Source organism: Branchiostoma belcheri, unplaced genomic scaffold (genome assembly GCF_001625305.1).
Source record: "Branchiostoma belcheri isolate BF01 breed outbred unplaced genomic scaffold, Haploidv18h27 scaffold35, whole genome shotgun sequence".
NCBI lineage: Eukaryota > Metazoa > Chordata > Leptocardii > Amphioxiformes > Branchiostomatidae > Branchiostoma > Branchiostoma belcheri.
In genome coordinates, this window is record NW_017803965.1 from 507,101 (window position 1) to 532,693 (window position 25,593).

Sequence of the window (25,593 nt, forward strand, 5' to 3'; positions counted from 1 at the left end):
GCAAAAAAAAAAGTTCTTTTCATTATGAAATCTACGTGGTCATGAGGGTTGAGCAAATGGCACAGAATATGGTTTGGCGAATAATCTAGTCTTCAAGTTCATTTCTTTACAATTTCGTCTTTTTTTGTTTGATTTTGGCATTCTACGACATTGTTATAGTTTTTATTAATTTTTTTTGGAACTTATGGTAGATTTTTGCTCATTTTGCAACTGTTTTGTACGATTTACAGTATGGTTGAAAACTTTTTTTTTTTTTGGAAACGGCCGAAAATTCATGCGCGCGCGGATGTCATCCATATAATCAAATCAACATGGCCTAACAAAAAGGTGGTTTCCAAGATGGCCCAGTATGTACAGGGCACATTTATCCACAGAATATGTTAAAATCATTCATTGACTTTTTCATTGTGTATTGTTGGCTACAGCATATTATAGAAATACTAGAGCTGTATATGCATACATGTCATTTTACACTATATATATATAGTACAATAGGGATGATCAAAATTCTATCATTAGGCCACACCAATTTAATTTCTTGGTTAACGGATTCGCCGCTTCATTTTTTTCTGATTTGCAAATAAAAATAAAAATCCAGAATCAACTGCAAAATGCTCATATTTTGCCCTGAACAGTTGAAAACAGACCTTTTCATCATAGTTGTTACAGTTATTCCATCTTTCAATGCAATAGTATCATTAAAAGTTCAAAATTCATTGTTTAAATTTTGAACCAGCCTGGTGTGTTGACTTCATGGCTCCTATCCTACCATTTTGGGCCATAGTACGATGCCTAGGCCAGTTTTTATTTTTTTTTTTTTCGCCCGCCCGCTCCATTATTTTTCTAGAAAAATCCGTTAACCAAGAAATTAAATTGGTGTGGCCTTATATAGAATTAATGGTTTCCAAGATGGCCCAGTATGTACAGGGCACATTTATCTACAGATTATGTTAAAATCACTCCTAATGACTTTTTCATTGTATATTGTTGGCTACAGCATATTATAGAAATACTAGAGCTGTATATGCATACATGTCATTTTACACTATATGTATATAGTACAATAGGGATGATCAAAATTCTATCATTATATAGAATTATTGGTTTCCAAGATGGCCCAGTATGTACAGGACACATTTATCCACAGAATATGTTAAAATCATTCATTGACTTTTTCATTGTGTATTGTTGGCTACAGCATATTATAGAAATACTAGAGCTGTATTTGCATACATGTCATTTTACACTATATATATATATTTATATCATACCCGGGCCGCGATAACGTTCGATAACGGGTTCCAGACCGGGCCATACTTTACGGTACGGCCCGGTCCGGAACCCGTTATCGAACGCTTCCATGGCTTCCATAAAACGATTCGAACGCGTTTCGCCCTAACCGCGTGTGCCCCTTTCGAAAATTCGAATACAGAATCCGGATGTTGGAACTGATGTTGTTGCATTTGAGGGTTTAGGAGCACCAACTTTTGGCTCATATTGCATTGAAAGGCGCGTTTTCTTGGGTGGGTATGATATAAATAAAATACAACACAGTGTATTCCGCATCGCCCTCGGTCCCGGCCCTCCCGCGGATCGGATCTCCCTCCGGCCTGCGGCCGTCGGGCGATCCGACCCGCGGTCGGGCCGATACCTCGGGCGATACGGAATACCCCGTGTTGTATTCTATATGTATAGTACAATAGGGATGATCAAAATTCTATCATTACATAGAATTAATGGTTTCCAAGATGGCCCAGTATGTACAGGACACATTTATCCACAGATTATGTTAAAATCACTCCTAATGACTTTTTCATTGTATATTGTTGGCTACAGCATATTATAGAAATACTAGAGCTGTATTTGCATACATGTCATTTTACACTATATATATATAGTACAATAGGGATGATCAAAATTCTATCATTAGGCCTCACCAATTTAATTTCTTGGTTAACGGATTTTTCTAGAAAAATAATGGAGCGGGCGGGCGAAAAAAAAATAAAAATAAAAACAGGCCTAGGCATCGTATTATGGCCCAAAATAGTACGATAGGAGCCATGAAGTCAACACACCAGGCTGGTTCAAAATTTAAACAATGAATTTTGAACTTTTAATGATACCATTGCATTGAAAGATGGAATAACTGTAACAACTAGGATGAAAAGGACTGTTTTCAACTGTTTAGGGCAAAATATGAGCATTTTGCAGTTGATTCTGAATTTTTATTTTTATTTGCAAATCACAAAAAAATGAAGCGGGCGCATCCGTTAACCAAGAAATTAAATTGGTGTGGCCTTATATAGAATTAATGTAAGTTGTATTTTTTTTACTCTAATTATTCACTTCAATACAAGACAACTGTTTAGCCCTTTCATAATATGCAATGTCATGTGGTTTCCAAGATGGCCCAGTATTATATTCAGTGTGGTGGAATAAAAAATTGTTGTTGTACATGTTTTGTTTCAGTTTAACTTCTTGCTTGCTCAATGTTCTTTTAGGAAAGTGACTACACAACGGTCACAATAAGAGGCTCTGGGTCAACTTTTGATTAAAATTTTGGATTTTTTCTGCAATCTCTTCCTTTTCCTATTTCAACTTCCACTTTTTACAGTAGAGTAATTCTGTTCAAACAAGCTCATTTTTTTTATAAAAGATGACTTCAATCTACAACCATAGAGAAGTGAAAATAAATTTGAGACCAAGGATGTTTAACAGAGACACCTTCAAGTTGTTAAAATCAATAGGTATAGGTACCTTTTGAATAGTTGTAAACTTACAGACTAAAAACAACTAGACTTAGAAAAACTTTAACGCCAAAAGAATGTGAAAAAATTAGTTGCTTCCAGCATATGTTTTTATATGTCTAAGGCCACACCAAGTTAATTTGTTGAAATGTCAGAGAACCAAGGAAATAAGTGGGTGTGGGCTAATGGTGAAAACAAAGATGAATAAGCATCCAAGCAACTCAACTTTGGCAAGATCAGATGAGATGAAAGATAGAAGTTCAATGTGTGCACGCCAAGGACAGTTTTTCATCTGCTTATTAGTCTACCAGTTGGGAGAATCACTCCTGAGTTGGCAGCACCACACCTCAAATTCACCCAGCGCCAACCGGACAAAACCCGTTTTTCCTGACCAAAGACAAATCCAGTTCTGTCTGTAAATGCAGCATTCAAGGCTTTACTTCACAATATAAGTGTTATGTAGATTCTCTGATACAAGCGAATTTGCAGACAGAAAAAAAATACACCCTCCCAAGTACAAGTTCACAACTTTTTGCTCACTGCAGATTTATTTCTGCAAATTGTAGGTATGACATGATATTTCAGCCTTCAGGTATTCAACAAAATTTGATTTATTGAGACTGACATATATATACTACTATAGCAGGTGACCAGGAGCAAATAGGAGTAAAGTGGTTTTTCCAAGCAAAGGCACTGGGGACTGCCATGGATTTGTACAGACAACCTTCAGATTCTGAGTCAAACCTAACCACAAGACCATCTTGCCACTAAGGCCACACCGACTTAATTTTATGGATGACATCCTCTGAACACCCCCAAACTAGTGCGCGCGGGCGAAAAAAAGAAAAATCCGGCCCAAAATAAAAATACTACTAAACCGCAGGAATACAAAGCCGGTATTGTGAATTTGGCACATTACATCGCGATGTATACGACAGGTCAGCACATGCTGGCTTTTTGCAGAATTTATGAATGGACACTGTACTGAGTTCTTGATTCATGGAGCTTCGGTGGCCTGGGTGCCGTCCTCCAGAGTTACCACCGGCGTCGTTGTCGCATGGACTACCCAAGCCTTAAGCCAGGCCAGAGACTCGGAAGACGTGATTCTTTTTTTTTTGTTTTTTTTGAGATCAGGCGAAAATCAATGCGCGCGCGGATGTCATCCATAAAATTAAATCGGTGTGGCCTAAATGTACAAATAACCTCTTGTTCTCATTAAAATACAGACATCAAACGTGAACATGGATTTAGGTCAAATATAACTCCTATGTGTGCGGGACTGGTAAAAACCGATTAATCACCTTTTGCAAATAGGATTTTGGGTTAAAAGACACCAAAACTGAAATTACTGTATTTGTCCTTTAACACTATGCTGGTGTTTGTCATCCCTTGAAGTAAACACCAATTACAAGAGAATATGCACCCGATTGAGCCAATCCTCCCTTGGGTATGATCCTGCGCACGCAATGTTCACCAAGTTTCGCGTGACAGATATAGCGGACCGCCATTTCAGCACCAAGGACATCGTCCGCGGGCGCACTGCCACGTCACTCCAGCCACAGCTGAGAGCTCTATGGGGGGCAGGAACGGGGGTTGAGGGTGAGCATGGGGGTGGCTGACATCCTACCAACCCCCCAAAAGCCCCCAAAAGTATGAAACACATGACAAATTGTCACGGCGAAGAATTGGACCTGATTTACAATTGCAGAAGTCTGTAAAAAAGATTTGTACAACATTCAGAATACATTTACACCCCTGAAGAATCGTTAAAATTCTCCAGTATTACATTATAAGGAAAACCCGCATCTAGCAGCGTCAAAAATTAAATCAATCGCTAGGGGTCCTAATATTATATTCCCTTTGCACTAAAATGTATACATCTGTCCTATACAAAAAAACATCACACATCACACAAACATTCAACAGTCATTGGTGGGCAATTTTATTTCTGTCACATTGCTACATTGCTAGCATAAATTCCTGTAAAATATCTGTGAAAAAATAGATGTTAAAAAGCAATTGAAAAGCTGTCTGATATCTGGTCTGCATGTTTGATGTACAATATCAATACAAGTCGTTCAATATGTGCACAATGTTTGTTACCAAGCGTTTATAGAGTATTTGTCATCGAGTAGCATGACTAAATTGCCCTCCTAAGCTTGCAAATTGCAACTTGCAATACAAGTACATTCTTAAAACTTCTTAAAACTTGTACATGTACAGCAAAAAAGTAGGCTAAATAAAACTTGTACAGATAAATAATAAGAAACAGAATACACACTATCCATACCAAACTTCTAATCTAGTCACTGTATATACATTGGTTTATCAATATGAGGAAATGGGATAAGTGTATCATTTTGCCAATAATTCTACCCTAGATTTTAATTCATGGTGAGTCTTTCTTTACGTATTGGAACTAAGGCTGAAACTTTGTAACCATGGATTCTAACAACATATTATGAACTTTCATTCAAATTTCAGCTGGTTTTGTTTTCTTCTGAGGCCGCCACACGTTTCAGGTGCTTCTTACTCTTCAGATGAGACTGGTAGCAGTATCTGTCATGGAACAGTTTCTGGCATGTTCGACACCCAAACTTGTACTCCCGATTATCATCATGCACCTTCGCATGTTGCTTGAGGTACGACTGGTTAAGAAACGACTTGCTGCAAACCTGGCAAGTGTAAATCTTTTCGCGTTCTGTGTGCACCAGTTTGTGTGCTTTCAGATTTCCTGGAGACCTAAACTTCTTACCACAATCTTCACATGTGTGAGGGTTTTGAGGGCCATGCATGTACTTCATATGACTCTGTAGATACTTTGGCAAAGGAAAGTTTGCATGGCATATCTCACACTGGTAGGGTTTTCCCTCAACGTGAGTTTTACTGTGCCCTTTCAAGTGAGCCTTGGTACGGAACTGTTTTTTGCAGATTTCGCAGGTGTGGTCCTTTTTGTCACTGTGGGTAGTGATGTGGGTTTTCAAACTGGCCAACACGTAGAACCCTTTCTGGCAGTGTTCGCACTTGTACGGTCTCTCGCCAGTGTGTTGCCTCACGTGAACTTTCAAGGAAGACTCCTGGTTGAACCTCTTGTCACAGAATGAACACGGAAATGGTCTTTCATCAGCATGTATGACAATGTGCCTTGCAAGTGCATGTTTATTCTGACAGACTCTACCACACGTATCACAGGTGAAAGTTTCCTCTTCCCTATGAGACCTACTATGCTCCTTCAAACTTTTCTCATCCTCAAATGTTTCTCTGCAAGTTTTGCACTCGTAGGTGATGATGTCAGCATGTCCGTCCATGTGTTTTTCTAGTCCACTCTTGTACACAAAGGATTTTTCACATCTGTCACACTTGAAACTGCGGTTGGAGTGAGCTCGCATGTGTCTCTCCAGGGATTTTTGGACAGAGAAGGATTTTGAGCACGCCTTGCAGGTCAAATCTTCTTTAATACCGTTGTCAGGTTCTTGATCCTTCTGTGTATCTTCATCTGGTTCTTGTTGAATGTCTTCAGACATGGTGTTTTCCTTAAACTCGTTTTCTGTCCCCTTCTCCATTTCTCTTCAGAGTATTAAATCTGTGCCTATTGGAAGTGATAGACAATAAGCAATCTACAGATTTCTAACATATTATAATGTATTTTTTTAAGTTTCTTTAGATTCAACAGTCCGCACAGCAATTATTTGGCAACAGGGATCCATGGTAGTGCGCAGTAAAAAGGTCCCAAAACGAAAGGGTTTTGAGAATTCAGATTTGAGTTCATAAAATTCTCATTTGTCACAATTGGTTGAAAAGTGTAAGAAGTGGTGTGTTTGGGGTGATTTTGGACCCGAGGCTTACTTCCGGGTGTTCTTTTGTGTTGTGGGTGGTGGGTCCATTTGATCCAGATTGACCTTGCCTTGCGCAAGATGAAAATCTCAGTGTTACTACTGTTAGGATTTTTGAGAAATTTTTTTGACTAACGTTTATACTCTGCAGCTCTGTCTTAAGATATCAGTCAACTAGGTGTGTAAATAGGTTTTATTCCACGTGAAAATGACCAATTTTTCGCATCATTTTCCGTTTGCAAATCCTCTTTTCTCTCAAATTTAATTAAAATTTAATTGAGACCCAAAATAAACGAGTGTGTCCCCTTTATATCGCAGGGGTACCCATGAATGGTTCCGGGTAACGAAAAAAATATATATGACATATGATTAAGTAAATAGTATGCAGCTATGATATATTAACTAATAATATACTCCATATATCGATAAGATATCGTTTAAATGCTCTCCTTTGTGAAGACTTGGTCAGTGCTTGGTCAGTGCCATGCATGCCACGCCCCCCTCCCCCTTCAAAAACTATATTCAGTATGGTCACGTATCACGTTACACCATTTTACGGGAAATACCTTTGATACTGCAGCTACCGGTGCACCAATCTCTGGTCTTTGTGCGCCCTGCAACCTGTGTCTGACGAAAAACTTGAAAAGCCGCTATTTCTGAGGCGGAAACTTCAGACTTCTCCCTAGCCTAGCCCACTCGAGGAGATGAAGTTTTGAGACCGGAAGTAAATACTGTAAGGTGAAAGGTCACCAATTATGTATCAAGGGGTCAAGAGCACAGTGTAGATCAGATGCTTATGCATAGAAAATACAACACGAGACACAGTGTATCCGTCCAGCATACAATTCCAAAATAAACTACGTGACTCACTCTCCACGAAAATTCATCAACACGAAGTAGTCAACTTTTGGGCCAGAATACTGTAAACCAGTGATCATTGGGGGCCAGACAAAGTACCTGATTACCCTATAATGTTAAACTACACGAGATTGTCGAGTATAGCTATGCAGGCTAGGACTTGTGCACATGTAGGCAACTTGACGAGAGTATGAAGACGATTGGTATTGAGGCCTGGTTCAAAAATCCATGTCTTCGAAAATGCGGATGACCAAGTGCAATACCACTAGTGTTCGCTACGTGCGTTGTTGTATGTGGGAGAAATTTCGCGTACTGTACCAGTTTCAGTTTTGGCAGACAGAATATCTACCAAATGTTTAGATGTTGTTGACACACGTAAATCTTTTGATAAGGTCTCTATTCAAGAGATGTGTATTTTGCTTTCCAGTTGATAGTGCAGGTGGCGTCGCAAAGAATCTTGCAACTAGCAAAATGCTGACAATTTTTTTAACATTTAAAAGTAGAGTAGAGTCTACGGTCGGGTACAAGACGCATGAAGACGTCCGAATGGTATGATACGGTTTGTGTGGATGGTCTAATGATCTGTAGTTGTCCTTGACTGGATGGCTCTCCTTGAACTGATCAAACGTAAATTCGACCTAAATTCTTCTGGACCTAGAAAAGTCATGTTACTGCTATAGGGATTTTGATAGAATTGTTCGGAATTCGTTAAAAAAACGGAACGGCCTAAAACACCTGTACATGACGCATCTTACTATAGCTTTATGTGGATGATTAGACAACTGATTAATTCTGAACCAGACGTAAAACGTTACTAGTATTCGCCGCTGACTGTACAACAATTGAACAATATGAATTTTTTTTTTCTCACTGCGGGGAAACTATCCATCTTTTCCCGCCAAGACGTCATTCATTGTTAGTGATCTCACGAACGCAAACTTGGACGGCTTCTGCAAGTGTTCTGTAATCGAAAACGACATCAGTGTTAACTCGATTAACATTCTTGGCAACCGTTTTGAAGTGCGCTGGGCCTTGTTACATGTTGTTATTTCTTTGCTCCGTAAACATCGGCCTCTTTAGCAATCAAATCACCGCCGACGCCTTGGCAACTTCCCCCGTAACTTCTACTGTTACCGCCTAACTCCCTGTCCCAAGGCAAAACATTAAACATGACAAGAGGTCTACGACGGTGGAAATTGCCCCAAGATGTTGCAGAAGAATTGAAAGCACACAGGCGTGTAATTGGCGAGTTAAAGAACGATCACGGAAACCCGATCCCGTTGATTCACCGCAGACGGTGCGGAAGGGTCTCGGCGCACGTGTTGATGTGTCCCGAAGACATCTGTGTGACGTGACGGTGGGAGCTCGACGGGCCCGACCCCCCGCGAGGAGCGCCACTGCCCCATGCTGCTGACAAAAGTCAACTCTGACCTGGCGGGCTGTTAGAATTAGTCGGCACGGGTTCTCACGACTGGAGAGTCGCCATGTGTCACACATTGAACTTTTGGAACTTTAAACCACTAGAATTACGACTTTTATGTCGAACAACAAAGTACCGACAAAATGTACGTAAACAATACATTGAACCTTAAAATGCAATCTCACCAAAGAGATGCAAAAGCCAAAATCCAAAGTGCTGCAGATTGTAGAATAATGCCATAAATTTGTGCATATACAATATCCAAGTAGTTACCATATTTTCATATTTAAAAAAGAAAAGGAAATTTAAAAAAAGTGCAAAGTATCGATAGCGCGAAAGGACAGCTTACACTGACTAACTTAGCAACAGCGACAAAAACACCAACATTTCGTGAAAACTACCATCATGACTACGAGCTTCGATGAACGTGAGAGGTGACAAAAATTCTTTGCGTTCTGTCACACCTTATAAGTTTGTCACTGGCAACGTTTCAACAGAGTATACATTAGGCCATGTTGATTTGATTATATGGATGACATCCTCCGGAAGCCCCAAAACTGATGCGTGCGTGCGAATAAAAAAAAAGTTTTGCAAAAAAAAAAGTTCTTTTCATTATGAAATCTACGTGGTCATGAGGGTTGAGCAAATGGCACAGAATATGGTTTGGCGAAGAATCTAGTCTTCAAGTTCATTTCTTTACAATTTCGTCTTTTTTCGTTTGATTTTGGCATTCTACGACATTGGTATAGTTTTTATTAATTTTTTTTGTAACTTATGGTATATTTTTGCTCATTTTGCAACTGTTTTGTATGATTTACAGTATGGTTGAAAACTTTTTTTTTTTGGAAACGGCCGAAAATTCATGCGCGCGTGGATGTCATCCATATAATCAAATCAACATGGCCTTACTTATAAACCAATTCGAAACATTACACCCTCATTGAGCCTACCCTGGACGTATATCAGTACTGCAGATCTATAACTACAGTTTTTCATTTACTTCAGAGCATTGCAATCCCCTCCAGTATTCCATCGCATTACGTTTCGCCTTATCTTCTCATTCAACTGCTGTTTTGTATCAAGGTCTAAGACGCCTTTAGCAATGACCGCTAATATATGACCTCGGGAAGACCCTTAGGCGCTGCATAGTAGTTTGATATTGCCCATTTGATGTCAACGCTTTATAATAGTGGCAGCGTTCCATGACTGTAGTCTCCACCAGACTCCTTTGCAGGCTGAATAAATAGTAGAAATCAGCCTAAAAAGAATGTAGCTGGCCAGGGGAGTTGGCCAGTAAGAGAGGGTCCAGTTTGTTGGCTGGCTAACTCCCCTGGCCAGGTACATTCTTTTTAGGGCGATTTTTACCATCATCTATTCAGCCTGCAAAGGAGTCTGGTGGAGACTACCAAGTCTGTGCCATACTAGCCACTGCCAGGCTTCGGAAGGCGACTGAAAAGAGTAGAAATTGCCGGGTGCGGAAAACTGTTCTGCCCCGGCATGTTATCTCTCTATTTGGCCAATTTTACTCTTTTCAGCCGCATCCCAAAGCCTGGTAGAGGCTAGTGTCATACCGCAAGGCCGACGCCTATCGTATGGTGAAGTCACAGGTGTGTTATCGCGTAGTGATATCGTTTTATCACAGGGCGGGGCTTATCAGATAGGGCATCGGGCGGCACGTGGCTGATTTTTCACCCGGCCTTGTGGTTATATGTGGGTGTTAAGTAATAAGAGAGATGGGGGGGGGGGTGATAGAAGACTTCAGTCGATAATTTCTTCTTATGATCGTTGAAGCCAACAACTGTTAGCATTCTGTGTTCCTGCACTAATGCTGAGGCCACATTTCCCAATTTCAACAATTTATATCACTAATATACGCAAATAGTTCCCATCATTTTTTTTAACTTTTTTTGTGCTTTGTTGTCTTTTATATCATACTTTTAGTTGCATAAGACTGCTAGCAAGATTGTGACACACACAGACCCATAGGATCTTTATACAGTACATAGCATGGCTCTCTAGCTGAGTCTATATCTAGTCAGAAATATCAAGTTGAAAAGTGAATCATATATGACCATATATAAACGAACCGTCTTTTGTTGTGGGTCCCACAGATGTTTTGCCGCGCTTGCCGAGAGCGATCTGAAATAGCATAACTTCACTTTCCAAACTACAACACAGCATCAAAGCCCGTTTTACAAGAGTTGTAGTGCGGACGTTCTTGTTATCATAGAAAAAAAAACACCTGTTTGAAGAAGCACAAAATGGTGAGTTCCCAATCATAACACCATATGAAAGTCCTTTCAAGCCAGCTGAATCGTTTCCTGGTCTGTTGCCATACAGATGGCCGTTATCCTGGGAACGGGAGTGGTAGAAAGTTGGCCGGAAAATTAATGACCACCTTGCCCTGAAGGGGGCAGGCAATATAAACAACAAGAAGGATGCTTGCAGTTACAACTTTTCATAATGTATTCTTTACAGAATGTAAGAACAAAAGTCAGGAATGAAAGATGCCAAGTTGCGTGAATGGCTGAAGTGCGTTGTTGTTGATAGTGTTTTGGTTTGTTGCACCGGTGTGTTTGATTTGTGTCCTCGGGCGCATGTTGCGATGTCCCCCCAGGACGTTTCTGTGTTGTACGTGCCCTCAGCTGGCGGGCAGACCGGCGGGATGTCCTGTGGGGCTGGGCGGGTCATGTTACCTCGGCTTGCGCGGTACGACTCATGCCCATATATGCGTGTGGGGTAGCGTACGCAGATGCCAGTTCTCTATATGCAACCGTGCAGTGTGGAGTGTTCCGGAGCTGTGGTCTACAGTCCATGCTGACGGTGTTATCTTGTACACTTCAGATTTAGAGACACCGCGTTTTTCACCGCAGTACGTCATTGTTACCTGCGTCTTTACCTGTATGGAGGCAGCCATGTACATGAGCTCGGCACCTCCACCGTCACTGCACCACTACCCCTACGGGCACACGTCTCACTCAGGCCCGCAGGCGTCGCGGTACCCTCCGGTACCCACCACCGCCAGCGGGCTCCACGCTCTCGCCGAGGCCAGCCACGTATCTATGTACTCTTCCCAAGCGGTGAACTGGGCCCAACGCCCCGACCAGGTCTCCGTCCACACCTCGGGCATGCCCGAAAACCTGTATTTCGGCCAAGAACAGGACTTGTCCTGCAACAAGACCCTGGAGGAGCGAACCAACATGGCAGTGCCCACGTCTTGTGTTCTGAACTCGAACGTTGTGAACGACGACGACAGGCTGTCTTGCTCTAGCGTGTCTCCTACAAATAACAGAGAAAACTCAGGTGAGAAAAAAATATTTTTTGTCTTCCAGATTGTGAAGATAGACCCCTAAGTTCCAGTCATGGTCAGTGCCTGCAGTACATTTTACACTCTCAGTTTCTGTCAGTACAGCAAATTTGTTAAATACGAACTAGAACTGCACTGTCATAACTTTCAGAATTTGTTGTACAATGTACACTATATACAACTATATCCTGCACCGCGATTACGTTTTGAAAATGATTTTTACAAGTTATTTATGCTTGTCTGATGTTGATTTCGAATTCGGCCAGTGACATCGGGTAAACTACACTGGCCCGTCAAAAAATATCAGTCACTGTCAACAAATTATGATAAAGCCTTGTCATTCGGATTATGACACGCAAAAGGAAGAGAAACCGTGAAAACTGAAAGTTGAAACGAAATCACATGTCTTGCCATCACTCAGCAACAATATATAAACTTCCTTGTCGTACGTAGTTCATCCCACGGTCGTGTGTGAATCGCGCCCCGCCCGTTTAGCGTGTACTTGAGACCGCTTGGCACGGGTGTGTCTGACCACAAAAGTGTCAGTCCGTACAGCTGAAGTCGTGACTGTAAAACGGTGCCGGGGTCTGCCCCCAAGTTCCGCCAGTTGTGACCGCGTTTCACGGGTTGACACCTCCCTAATGCAAGACTAAACAAACCCGTGGATACCGGGTAACTCCTCAGTTTTCTGAACTTTCGGTCCATCTATATTCCTTGACATTATTTTATATCAACAAAATATTTAGCTCTCTCAACAAAAACGAAGTAGCCTAGCCAGTGAAAAACAGACAATACTTGAGTTAGATCTACTGCTTTCACTCTACTTTCATGACATTTTTGGGTTGTATGTGGCCCTTAACGGCACAAACTAAGTGAAACGATTATTGTGGCAGTTTTCCCGGCAATTTTGATCTAGCCTCGTTCAACACAAGTTGCCACACATCGCCCGATGCATCTTTTCAGCTATCATATATATAATCTAAATTATAAGACAAGACAAAAGCTTTTGAAAAGAGAATGGAACATTTGAACCGAATGTCATGAACTATGCACTTGTGTTTCGTCATGTTCAGATCAGATACAATTTTTTATCCGTCGTAACTTTTCGCGAAACTGTTCAAGCAAATATCAAGATATATATATATGTCTATATGAATTTGATTATCAGTATATTGCAACAATCAAGATTGCTTTGAAGACGCGATTTTGCGGAGATCTGTTGTGTGGCTGATTGAAGTTTGGTAAACCATGTGAGAAGTCCGCAGTGTTCTCTCCGGGACCACTTCAGCGCTTCATTTGAACAACTCTGACCCCTGCCTTACCCCTCATTTCGGTTTAATTACAAAATACGTGGGCGATCTTCCCCCAAACACAGTCACAGCGGATATACCCACATCTGCGCATTACCACGCTCTACTGACACCGGCGGGTCCCTCCACACTAGCGGCGGGCTTTTATTTTCTCCACTGTGTCCAAACAACATTTCTACAACAAGACCCCGAGTGACGTTTAGAGATACACGGGGAGGAGCACTGCCGAATTCTTGGCGATAGGAAATGGAGGGAAACATCGGCGGGCTTGAAGAAAGAAGAGACGGAAAATGAATGTTGCTAAAGAGGGATATTAGAAATGTTTTTTGAAGAAGAAATATCGGAAACGACGCGATGTCAAGTTGGCTTAGATATCTTTGTACTGGCAAGGCTCCTTGGTACTATGTATGTTTCGTATCCCATATTTTTGTTCTATCTGTTCAGTAACTTTTTTGCCAAACGATTCTCAAAGATTGATCATTCGGTCACATGACGTTTTGTTCGTACGTACGTACGTCGCTTTGTACTTCTTCAACGTGATATGATGAACATGATAATTAAAATACAGTTTCTAAAGACGGTGTCGTAACGCACAGCTGCGCTAACGCCCCATCTACACTTCATTCTAAAAGAAACATCAACTTGAGCGGCGTGGCTTTGTTCCTGTCGTTATTGGGTCTTAGTGATCTCTCATGACCAATGAAGAAGACTCTTGTATATTTGTCTTGCCGCGGCCTAGTTTCTGTAACAGACCGCGGGAACGGTTCTAACCGGAAACGCGGGACGGCGACCCACAGGTTCGGTGTATATTTGTCAAGGCAAATGAATGGGTATCTGTGTGTGGGACACCTTGTGAGGGAGGGCGGGTCTCTTGTGGGGGAGGGGGGCGGTGTCTCTACTTTCATCATGTCAAGTCGTCCTGTGTACATCAAACATGCTGCAGAAATTTCCCTAGCTCCCCGAAGTAATAATAATGAGATAGAGCACGGTTTGGGGCTGAATACGTGGATATAGAACTGCCCCGCCCATCAAGGGGATTTCATGTGCTCTAATATAGTGAGTTGATTTAAATGAACTTGAGACAGGAAAATATTGTAATTATACCTAGAACTACTTAGCTCGTAAGTTTAAGTGTTATTGCTGTTAATTCATGACCTGTACGTAGCTTAAGCTTGTAAGAGCACAAACGTACAATAAAGGTCATTCATTCATTATTTCTTTGAATCATTCAATAATTCAAGCTGACGTTCGTGGAACGGTACATTACTTCTTCCGCTTTTGAACTTCAAGTACTGTTTGCTCGTCATCGAATAGATCTCTTTGCCAAAAGATGTTGGGGAATGCGGAAATAAATGTCAGTGAATGAAATATTCCCACTGGCAGAGCAGATAGAAATCTTGACTTGTCCAAGAAAGTTAAAAGAAACAGATGAACACCAATGACTTGAACGAATTGAGAAACATTTTTACCCAAATTGACACAAAACAACCCCTGAATAGGATATGAGCTCAACAACATGAAAAAAAAAATGAAAAAAATTTTGTTACTTCAACCGATTAATTCTTCTAGCGAAATATACTATCTGTAAATATAAGTTTGGAAAATATATGGGAAGCATTGTTGCTCTATTTGACTATGAATGCACTTTACGAGGCTTGCTGTAACTTATTCTATAAGCTAATAAAGTGCCGTGACACGGACACAGAAATTATTTAAAAAAAAAAACCTGAATAAACGCCTTCCTTTGCCACAGACGATATAGCTACTCTCAAAGCAGAGATTTATTTTTTGCGTGTTTTTAGGCTTTTTTAAATCTTTTTATTTTAAATTTTATCGGGCTTCCTTTTTTGCACTGTTATCTTTTTTGGTGTTGATGCAAAACAATATACCAGTGAAATGAAAGCCTGATAAAAAAAGCCTAAATCGCGTCAAAAATAAGCCAAAAGAAAAACCCCTGCTTGGAGAGTAGATACAGCCAGTATAGACAGTTTTAGACACTAAATTGGAGAAGTTGATTTAGACATCAACCAATCAGGATGAACCTTTGGAACAATGAGTAAATACCTCGTGTCTAATGTCTGAGGTAATGCCGACTCCACACATTCACGATATTGCTTATCAAGACATCGGCCCTGGGCAAAATCACAGTGTCACGACAAGTGTGACTAATACCTACACTAACAAGAAAACCGTCTTTTATCTTGTGTTCATCTCAGAAAGGGAAGAGATCAATTCAGAATGCAGTTTACCATATAGTTGTATAGAGTTTCGACTTACGCTATGTAATCAATAAAATGATAAGATTTTGCTAGCTAATGATGATTCTATTTCTGTGTCTTTCTTTCTTTCTTTCTTTCTTTCTTTCTTTCTTTCTTTCTTTCTTTCTTTCTTTCTTTCTAACGTCAAAGGAGTAATGACACCACCTAGGTCCGGCAACCACCTAGGTCCTCCTCCCTCAAGCATGTCCAATAATGTCTTCAGACCGTTCATTGTTATGACTCCCATCTTAAGCTGTGTCATAAGTCTTCTGCTATTCTCACGAAGGTACACTCGTCCTCCCTCTCCTCTCTTGATTCCCTTCTCTTCAAGTCTCGTCATTGACCAAATAGTTGGACCGTTGTGCCTTGTTGTATTTCTGGTTTGGGGAACACAGATCATATCGCTGACGTGCCATAACCAGAAGTCACCAGGATGGTAGAAATAGGAAGTGTATTGTTCTGAGAACCATTGAACTGAAGGATACGTTTCTACTTAAATCTATCGTATTCATGTTACCATTTCTCTATGGTTATACGTAGTTAAAATGTAGGTTGGAGCTTGCGCCCGAGGACTTTTGGGTCTTCTCAAAGCACATGTTGTATTTCATATACATATAAATGTGGACTTTGGGTTTTTGTCAGAAAGTGTCTTATTGTAGACAATAATTTAAGCACATTTTTGACACCGCGATTATGTCATAGTTACGCCCATTTTTAGAAAAATCGAATTTTCCAGGCTATAGCTAGGGCTTTCAAGCCACATGAGAAACCACCAGAGGCGCCAAGATAGTCTATCGTAGACTGAAATGCCAAAGAGAAGAAAGAGAGAGCTAGGGCTTCATGTAAAAATCCGTGATATTTCTCAGAAATAGTAACAGAGATAGTAAAATAACTCCGAGTTTGGATTTTCTCATATTCCTAAATGACGAAGCTGGCGGTATCAAAACTGCTTGTCATTGTTAGAGTAGTTAGTAGTAGTAGTTATCAACCAAGAATTGTGTTCAAAAACTCCAAGCACAGTTGGGGCATCATTACTAGAAAGCTTTCAGCAAATATTGAGTGTAACAAGTCGTTCGGTGTAGTATAGCTAGCTGCCTGCGAAGCTGGTGTATTACGTACGCCGAAAAGCGATTATACCGACTATACAGATACAGATACAGATAGTATAGCCGTGCCTTCAGTTCTGTTGCTTTCTGGGCTTGTCCAAACAATTGTATGAATCATACTTAACACTTAGAAATAAGATAAGAGACTGGATATGACGGGTGTAAAGATGACCAAGCGATTTTGTTCTTACCTCACGCGACAAGACTTCGCCCTGAGGCTTTGGGAACTGGCGGTGTGCCACGGACTTGTCATCGGTTTGAGACAGGATAGGAACTGCTGGTGTATACACCTAAACCGTAATGCACTTCTCAAAAACGCACAGGGCATGTGTTTCGGGACAGTGTATTTGTTTTAAATCGCTCTCGTTTTGTAGAGGCACCACAAATGATACCGGTGTCGGGAAAAGTGTCACAATTCAAGACAATAATTCATATTTTGTATAACCGGTCACAAGACTACAGGCCTTTTCCAAAAGGACCTGAGGTAAACCCAGACGGGTGGAGACCTTTAAAACGCCATATGGCACAGTCAATATAGGAATGCCAATATTCCTGAACTATTTGAACTTGTTGTAACAGACACCTATACATGTTTTCCCTTGACTTTGATTTGTTCAGATACAAACGTCGTAGGCAGTAAAACATGTGACCAAGTGTCGACGGAAAGTTCGATTCCAGAACGTTCCAACAGAATATTCATAGCAACTGTTAGGATGTATTAGCAGTTTTTTTAACGGCTACAGTCCAGTAAAATTCTAATTTTTCTTGTGATTAGGGAATGGGGCATGAATGAGTGAGTAAAGCAAAAGAATTATTCGGATGTCAACCCGAAGAAACCGTTCAGACATTTCCTTCTGTGGAGCGCATCTAAGAAGAACGGGTAGCGTGTACTTGGCAGATTTACTGGCTCCGTCGAAACATGGGACTGCATGTCTGACAACCGCCTTGTCAGGGCACACCTCAGGGGAGCGCCTCCGTGTTTTCCCAGGCTCAAGGTACCCGCTCATCTGCCAGGAAAGCCACGTTTGTCACGCCGAGAAGCATGACTCAAACCCCGCAGGGGTCACAAAGCACGGGCGGTAACACTCCTGGCCGTGTAGCGGCGGCATTCTGATACACCTTCGGGTTCGGGCAACGCAGCTGGAAGCTTTGGCCACAAACCAGAAGGAAAAGTCGGCAGTGTTAGGTTTTAACCGTTGGGTGATATAACTTGTGGTTGGAGAGGACCTAACATCTACCATCGATGTTGTTACAGCTTGGAGGTTTTCGTCAATATTCCCACAACTAGGGAGGTCAAAATGACTGGCTTCTTGATGTTCTTCCAAGACGAGAAGTCCATAGTCTTGGGTGATATAAAATGTGGTCTGATGGACTGAACGAACAGTAATGTCGATGTTGTTACAGCTTGTAGGTTTCTGTCAATATTCCACAACTAAGGAGTTTCAAAACGGCTAGCCTCAACATCCCACATCCTGAACTTTAGGACTCAGCAGCAAAACTTAAAAGCCAGCAGTGTTGTTAATCTGTAGACAGACAATTTAACCTTCATCAGGGGTGCCAAAGAATTTATCAGAATTTTACGGAATTCATACGATCCTTACTAGTAAACATACGAAGTTTACGGAATACATATAATCCTTACTAGAAACATACGAATTTTACGGAATACATACGATCCATTACGCGGAATACATCCGATCCTTATGCTTAGGTCACGATTTAAAAAAGGGGCCCGCTCGGCGCGTGTTCGGCGTGTTTTTTGGCACTACCGAACGAGACCTGGACGGAGACCGGCGGGCTTCCCGACGGCTGCCGTCCTATTTTTGGCCCCGCGCGGTCGCCGAATCGATTTTAACTCAGAGTTAAAATCACTTCGGGCCCCGTTCGGCGAAATACGCCGAAGCGACGCCGTAACCTCACTGCCCGGAGCCCGTCTGGCGGCCGAACAGGCACCTGCCTAAGATTATGACGTCACATGTGCTGATAAGTACATAAGGTGGTAAGAAAAATGGGGTTATATGGGACATATGTAAACTCCTTGTTCAGACTACGTCGGACAGTTCAACACGCGTGTGTTACACCGTGTACTTGTGTGTGTTACACCGTATACTTGTGTGTCAGAATGCCGATGGGCAGTGGAAAACAGCCGAGACGATAGCCCGGCATACATGTACTTCAGAACAGTGATATTGTGTTGCAAGGATCGGTAGCTGTTCCCGGTCGCCAGGAAACGTAGGGTAATGGCGAGTTTTAGGCCTGCTGGCAAGGGCTGTCTGGCTCTGGATAGAATTAAACAGAAGTTTTACATACAGACTGTACTGTGATATCTAAATTTGCTGTTATTATAAAACATTATGGATACATTGAAATGTGTCAAGAAGTAGAGGGCATTCACCAAAAAAGCACTTGCTCCGGAATTTTCTCGATGGATGGGCCTACACGTTGTAGGGGGTCGTGAAACATCTATTTAAAGTCGCAATGATGGCAGGCAGTGTAGCGCTTATATATATATATACCGGCTTACAATATATACCGGCTTACCGGATCCCGCCAGGGACGCGCCAGGATCCTCCCTGGACCCCGCCAGGGACCTGACAGCTACCCGGCCGAACTGTAAGAGCCGGTCGGAACCCTACCGCAAGCCGCACGGGTCAAGACGGGAGACTGACCGGGCACCGGACGGGTCCCTGACAGAAACCGGCCGCCAAGGGGACCAAAAGTTTATGAATATTAATTAGAAGCCGCCGGCCGGAGCACAAGCAGGCCCCGACAGGAAGCCGTAAAGGAACATTTAATTGTGACCCTGACAGTCGGCGCGCGCGCTCGGCGTCATGACGCCGGCCGGCGTCTACACCGAGGACATGCCGAACGGGCGCCGTTTCAAATGTGACCCAAGCATTACTAATTTGGTGACTCGGCAGCAAATTTAAGATGGCGGGCTATTATAGCGATGTTCTCCCTACAATATCTTGGTTTCAAAGAATTTTAAGGGCTTATCCTGCCCTGCTAAACACCAAACTGCACTTATGCGGGCTTCTTTCACGACAGTAATAGTAGCCTGTATTTTTAATAGACCAAATAGCACGGCGAGGCTGGGAAACGGTGGAACCGGTGATCGCGGCGGCAAGTCAACAGATGAACCCAAATTAGTAAGGATCGTATGTTTCCGCACAATACAATAGAGTACTCAATACTTATTTTCACCTGGGTGAAGTGAGGAAAGTCGTGTAAAGGGCACAAGGGAACCTTTTGGTTCCGAGTGGAACCTTTTGGTTCCGAGTCTAGCACTTTGTCGTTACGCCACACGACCCCACAACTGTTTTTCTTCCCTCCCTCCCAACCAGACTCGAGTTTTAAGCTGGACCTGTCCGCCAAGCCGAGGAAAGAGCGCACAGCCTTCACCAAACAGCAGATCATGGAGCTGGAGAACGAGTTCCGCCACCACAACTACCTGACGCGGCTCCGCAGGTACGAGATCGCCGTCAAACTGGACCTGACCGAGCGGCAGGTGAGACAAACGTTTGTTTGTTTGTTTGTTTGTTTGTTTGTTTGTTTGTTTGTTTGTTTGTTTTATTCGGATCTCCATCAGTGCTCGTTACATTGACACTATTCTTCCTGGAATCCAAAATCAAACAAAATATACATAACATAACAAAAACTTAGAAAGACACCCGTTCGTTCGTTAACCATTTAATCAACTTATTCATTCCTGCATGTCTTCCTGAAGTCAATTAATCAATTAATTAATTTAGTCGGAAGACTGGGGGGGGGGCTACTTCCTCTCTTTGTTTCGTCGGTGAGACGAATGGTGAGACAAATGTCACGTTACGTTAAACTCTCCAAGGCCACACCAATTCAATTTGTTGGTTCTCGGATTCGCCTCTTCATTTTTTTTCTAATTTGCAAAAAAAAAAAAGATTCTGGTTCTGTATCAACTAAAAATGTTCATATTTTGCCCCCAACAGTCGAGGAAAGTCCCTTTATTCCTATAGCTAGTTGTTACAGCTTCTCCATCTATCAATGCAGTGGTTTGATTAAAAGTTCAAAATTCATCGTTTAAATTTTAACCCAGCCTTTTGTGTTGACTTCATGGCTCCTATTGTAGCATTTGGAGCTAAAGTAGGATGCATAGACTTGTTTTTATTCTTATTTTATTTCGCCCGGTCGCTTCATATTTTTCTGAACAAATCCGAGAACCAACGAATTAAATTGGTGTGACCTAAGCAAAGGTTTAGGCTTCAACTTGTTTTGACGTGTTTTTAGACGTTTTTGTCCGGTTTTCTTTCTTTTTGTACTGGTATTTCTTTTCGCCTGCTAAACGTATCAAACATTCTGAACTCTTTAGTTTTTTGCTTCGTAAGTCACTTCTTTCCAAGTAAAACAGTAAGAGCGGAAGAGGGTTATGTTTTCAGTCTACCGCGAGTATTGCTACAAGCGCAAAATCGTTTTCCAAACCTATAAGGCTGTTGTTAGGTTGATTTTTCCATATGAACATTTGTTATCTGAAAAATTTCTCAGTAACACTTACTGATATATAATTATGAATTTCATAACAACAAATAAGATGCTAGGTACAATTAATAGCTCGCTTTTCCTCAAGGGAGAAGGCTCTCAGGGCACGGTCACATTTCCAAGCCGGGGCCCGGCCGGGTTGTTTGCATGAACGAAAAAAAAAACAATTTGTATTAAAAAGAGTATACACAAATAGTGCACATGGTTGATTTTCTAAAACTTTTTTTGTGTTTTGCTGTCTTATATCATTATTTTCGTTCCATACGACTGCCCGGCCGGGCCCCGGGTTGGGAAATGTGACTAAGCAAAGGTTTAGGCTTCAACTTGTTTTGACGTGTTTTTAGACGTTTTTGTCCGGTTTTCTTTCTTTTTGTACTGGTCTTTCTTTTCGCCTGCTAAACGTATCAAACATTCTGAACTCTTTAGTTTTTTTACTTCGTACGTCACTTCTTTCCAAGTAAAACAGTAAGAGCGGAAGAGGGCTATGTTTTTAGTCTACCGCGAGTATTGCTACAAGCGCAAAATCGTTTTCCAAACCTATAAGGCTGTTGTTAGGTTGATTTTTCCAAATGAACATTTGTCATCTGAACATTTTTTAATAACGCTTATTGATATATAATTATGAATTTCATAACAACAGATAAGATGCTAGGTACAATAATAGCTCGCTTTTCCTCAAGGGAAAAGACACACAGGCTCTCAGGGCACGGTCACATTTCCAAGCCGGGGCCCGGCCGGGTTGTTTGCGTGAACGAAAAATAAACAATTTGTATTAAGAGTATACACAAATAGTGCTCGTGGTAAATCTTCTAAAACTTTTTTTGTGTTTTGCTGTCTTGTATCATAATTTTCGTTTCATATGACTGCCCGGCCGGGCCCCGGGTTGGGAAATGTGACCACGCCTTCACAGGGAAAAGAACATGCTTGTAATTCGTAGCGACGTTCCAACCAGGACAGACATGCTTACTAAAATTGAGATGACAACAGGAATGGGGAGTCATGACATCCAGTCAATGTTGATATCATTGTTTTCGCGTTTTGGGACCGCCCCATAGACACGCTACGGAGTTAACATTGCTGGTTTTATCCGCCGCATACCAGTGGCTAAATTTCTCCCACAATGTTGTGATCCAAGTGAGTTTGGAGTTTACAAACTAGTACTGCAAGAATCTTGGCATGCTATTACTAGTACTAAAAATTTCATTCTTTGTGTTTGTAACTTGTTGTGTGTGACAGACAAAAACGCAATGTTCCTTGATATTTGATTAACTTTCAAAAATACATGTACATGGACTAAAGATTTTAAACTGGAATTGGTAGAACGTTTATCAAGACTTTCCAAATTTAAGTTAATGGTACAAAGACATTTTTAACATTATGATAAATTGAAATATCCGGCGTACATAGCTTGAATGCTTTCACGTGCATTTGTGTATTCGGGTTCACATATTAAAGATGCCAGCTGGTTATAACTTCTGAGCGTTACCTTTTTATAACCTAACTAAATTCCATACGCGTTACGCGGCTAGCAAGGAATAGCCTTCACTAAGTTAGCAATGTAAGAGTATGTGAGTGTTTCCGCTTTCTGTTTGGTCACAAGTATGTTGAACTTCGTACATGTATGCCACAGTATTACCACTGTACATGTTTTGTCGCTTTTGAAGTAAATAATCTGTTCGTAGATTAAGAATGGAAAGCGTTTTTTTTTTGTTGCGCTATGATCAAGATTGCTTGTAAATTGTAGCGTTAGCAGGCGTAGAGCTCCTTGTAAAAAAGCAAATGCCAACAGTAGTTGGAGCCTAGCCTCTATCAGGCTTCGGCAGGCGGCTAGAAAGAGTAGAAATTAGCCAAATAGAGAGATAACATGCCGAGGGAGTTGGTCCGCTAGAGAGTACATTTTGCCGCAACCAGGGCCAAGGACAGAAGTTTAGGTGTAAAAAACTTTCAAGATGTAACTGCGCAAATGACACCTCTTTAAATCTCTTGTTCAACTTTGACTTAAAGATCATCATTCAAACGTTTTGAAGTACAGAAAAGATGTATTTATATTTAACTAACACTGCCATGGATGTGGAAGTTATTAGCAAAACAAAGGTTATAATAATTCAATTATCCGTATCTCAAATCAATTGGAACCAGATTGAAAGACTTCTAATTTGCCCAGATTAGTTCTTGACCTTGTGGCTTCAAAGGTCAGCAAGATTAAGGGATTGGATGGCTGGACGACACGAAGATTCGTGTGACCTTCTAATCCGAAAGGTCATAGAAGCTGTGATGGACAGACTGTCACGGTTTGTGGACTCTAACGTTACACCAATTCGTCACGTCCACGCCTATAGTGTTGATACTCTGTCACAAATTCGTCACCGTCTTACCTTTTACAATTATTGTCTCTGGTCTTATTCGGACCATAAAGACAACAATCTCCGACCTAATTTTTCCCTTTTTGTGTGAGCAGGAGATATTTTTGCCGCTACTGTCGCTCAAAATAAACAGAACTTAAGGACATGGGGGTATACCCAGATTATTGTTGTACCCATATCCGTCTTTGTACACAGATATAAACACAGACAGAGATGCATCTGAAAAGGAAACTAGGGCTTCTTCGTTATCTACTCTATCTAGAACACATAAGATGTAAGATATTTATTCATTTCTTCCTCAAACATACATTGACAGGGAATTACACACATATACATGCCTATATAGTATAATATACGCTAAATTACGTAGGTTTGTAACAAAACATTGTGCGTACTATATGTGCTGAATATCACATGTGCATGTGACTGACAAAAATGCATAATATAGTAACAGACACTAAACAAAGATCCGAGCTCACAGGCTGATGGTTGGGCTAGGAAATAGAGTTATTATAGAGTCTAACTGCAGTGTACAGGAATGACTGTTACACATGTCGGTAAATACATCGCTATAGTTCGTAGAATCCATGTACTTGTGGAAGCATCATTAAAATTTGGGCAGTATTCAGTGTTTCTTTATTCCATCGTTATCTTATCTTGTTTAGGATCTGACAGATTAACATTGAGGTTGACCCTGGCACTCCAGAAATCTCTCAATAAGAAAACAAACTCGACATCATAACTGGGGTGTATTATATGGTCTTTTATGCGGTGAATACAGTGCATTAAGGGTGGTGAATGACAAGATATCGCTGACACTTTCGGCTTTGACTTCTATCTTTACACAGTTTTCTAAGACAGGTGGCTTCTTTCGTTCTCGCCACAATGTCTAGCTACAGCAGGTCCAATTCAGCCTGTATCACCCATATCCATATGCCTCTGTCAATCATGCCTTACACAGACCCCATAAATATTTTCATCACTTTTATGTGACAAAGAGGTCGTCGGTTCTCCTGTCATGGCTTGGTTTGGGCGAGGGAATCCGTCGGGCCCCCTCTGAGCTGCTCAGACATGCGCGGCATTCATAACACAGGGCACATCAACAATGACACTGTCTATCTTCATTTGGGACGCGAGGGTCTCCTCTTCCAATTTTCATCTCCAATTTTCTTTCACATCAAACCGCCCCATACGTGTATCTTCTCTTTTAATTTTGCATCAGCACTGAGTGACTCTTTCTGTTGGGGTCTATATATCCATGATAATTGGTATCAGGTTATGATTTATGATCACATAACTCGTTCCATCACACTGTGCAAACAGTCTGTGTCGCCCGTGCGCATTTTTCGAGGTATGTAGGAGGGAAGCCTCGCCATGTATGGTTGATGTTGGTCTGTAAATACATCCAGTCCGGTTTAGACTTGTCATGTTTGTCGGTAGTGGGCAAAACAATTCTTAGGAGAGACCTCAAGTTGTGCTCCGCGCTATTAAAGTTGCATATGCTACTAAAATCCCATTGAAACCCACATCAAAATCTAAACGTTGCAACATAGTGGGGGCATCACTGACAATGACAATAAGGACATTATTTATACCTCTGAATTATATCAAATGCATTTATGTCGACTGTCGCATTTTCCTAGTCTTTTTGTATTCAGCTAATTTTTTTGAAGGGTGTGTGTTCCCTTTCAAGTTTCATATCCAATCATTGTTTTGCTGATAGTGGTCGAAATGCATGAGTTGAGATAGTGGCTTCTTTTGTTCTTTTAATAGCCTCCTTCGCAGTCTTGTTGGGCGTCGGCGTTATTTTTTCTCTGAGCGACGCGAGTAATATGCGGCCGCGAGGGACGATTTGCTGCCGAGGGAGTTTTTGCCACGG

At 41.4% G+C, this 25,593-nt stretch overlaps 2 protein-coding genes across 2 annotated transcripts in view; one reads left to right on the forward strand and one right to left on the reverse strand.

Annotated features, from left to right (window-relative positions):
- Positions 1-4,678: 4,678 nt before the first annotated feature.
- Positions 4,679-7,313, reverse strand: LOC109475890 (gastrula zinc finger protein XlCGF8.2DB-like). Its single transcript, XM_019776707.1, has 2 exons — positions 7,147-7,313; positions 4,679-6,336 (listed from the first exon to the last, which is right to left on the reverse strand). The coding sequence occupies exon 2, from the start codon at positions 6,308-6,310 to the stop codon at positions 5,228-5,230; it is 1,083 nt and encodes a 360-aa protein (XP_019632266.1). The 5' UTR covers positions 6,311-6,336; positions 7,147-7,313; the 3' UTR covers positions 4,679-5,227.
- A 4,104-nt stretch (positions 7,314-11,417) lies between these two features.
- Positions 11,418-25,593, forward strand: part of LOC109475891 (homeobox protein MOX-1-like) — a 15,580-nt gene continuing 1,404 nt past the window's right edge. The window contains exons 1-2 of the mRNA XM_019776708.1: positions 11,418-12,161; positions 20,184-20,347. Coding sequence (XP_019632267.1) covers positions 11,456-12,161; positions 20,184-20,347 — 870 coding nt within the window. The 5' untranslated portion in view covers positions 11,418-11,455. The remainder of the gene's footprint in view (positions 12,162-20,183; positions 20,348-25,593) is intronic.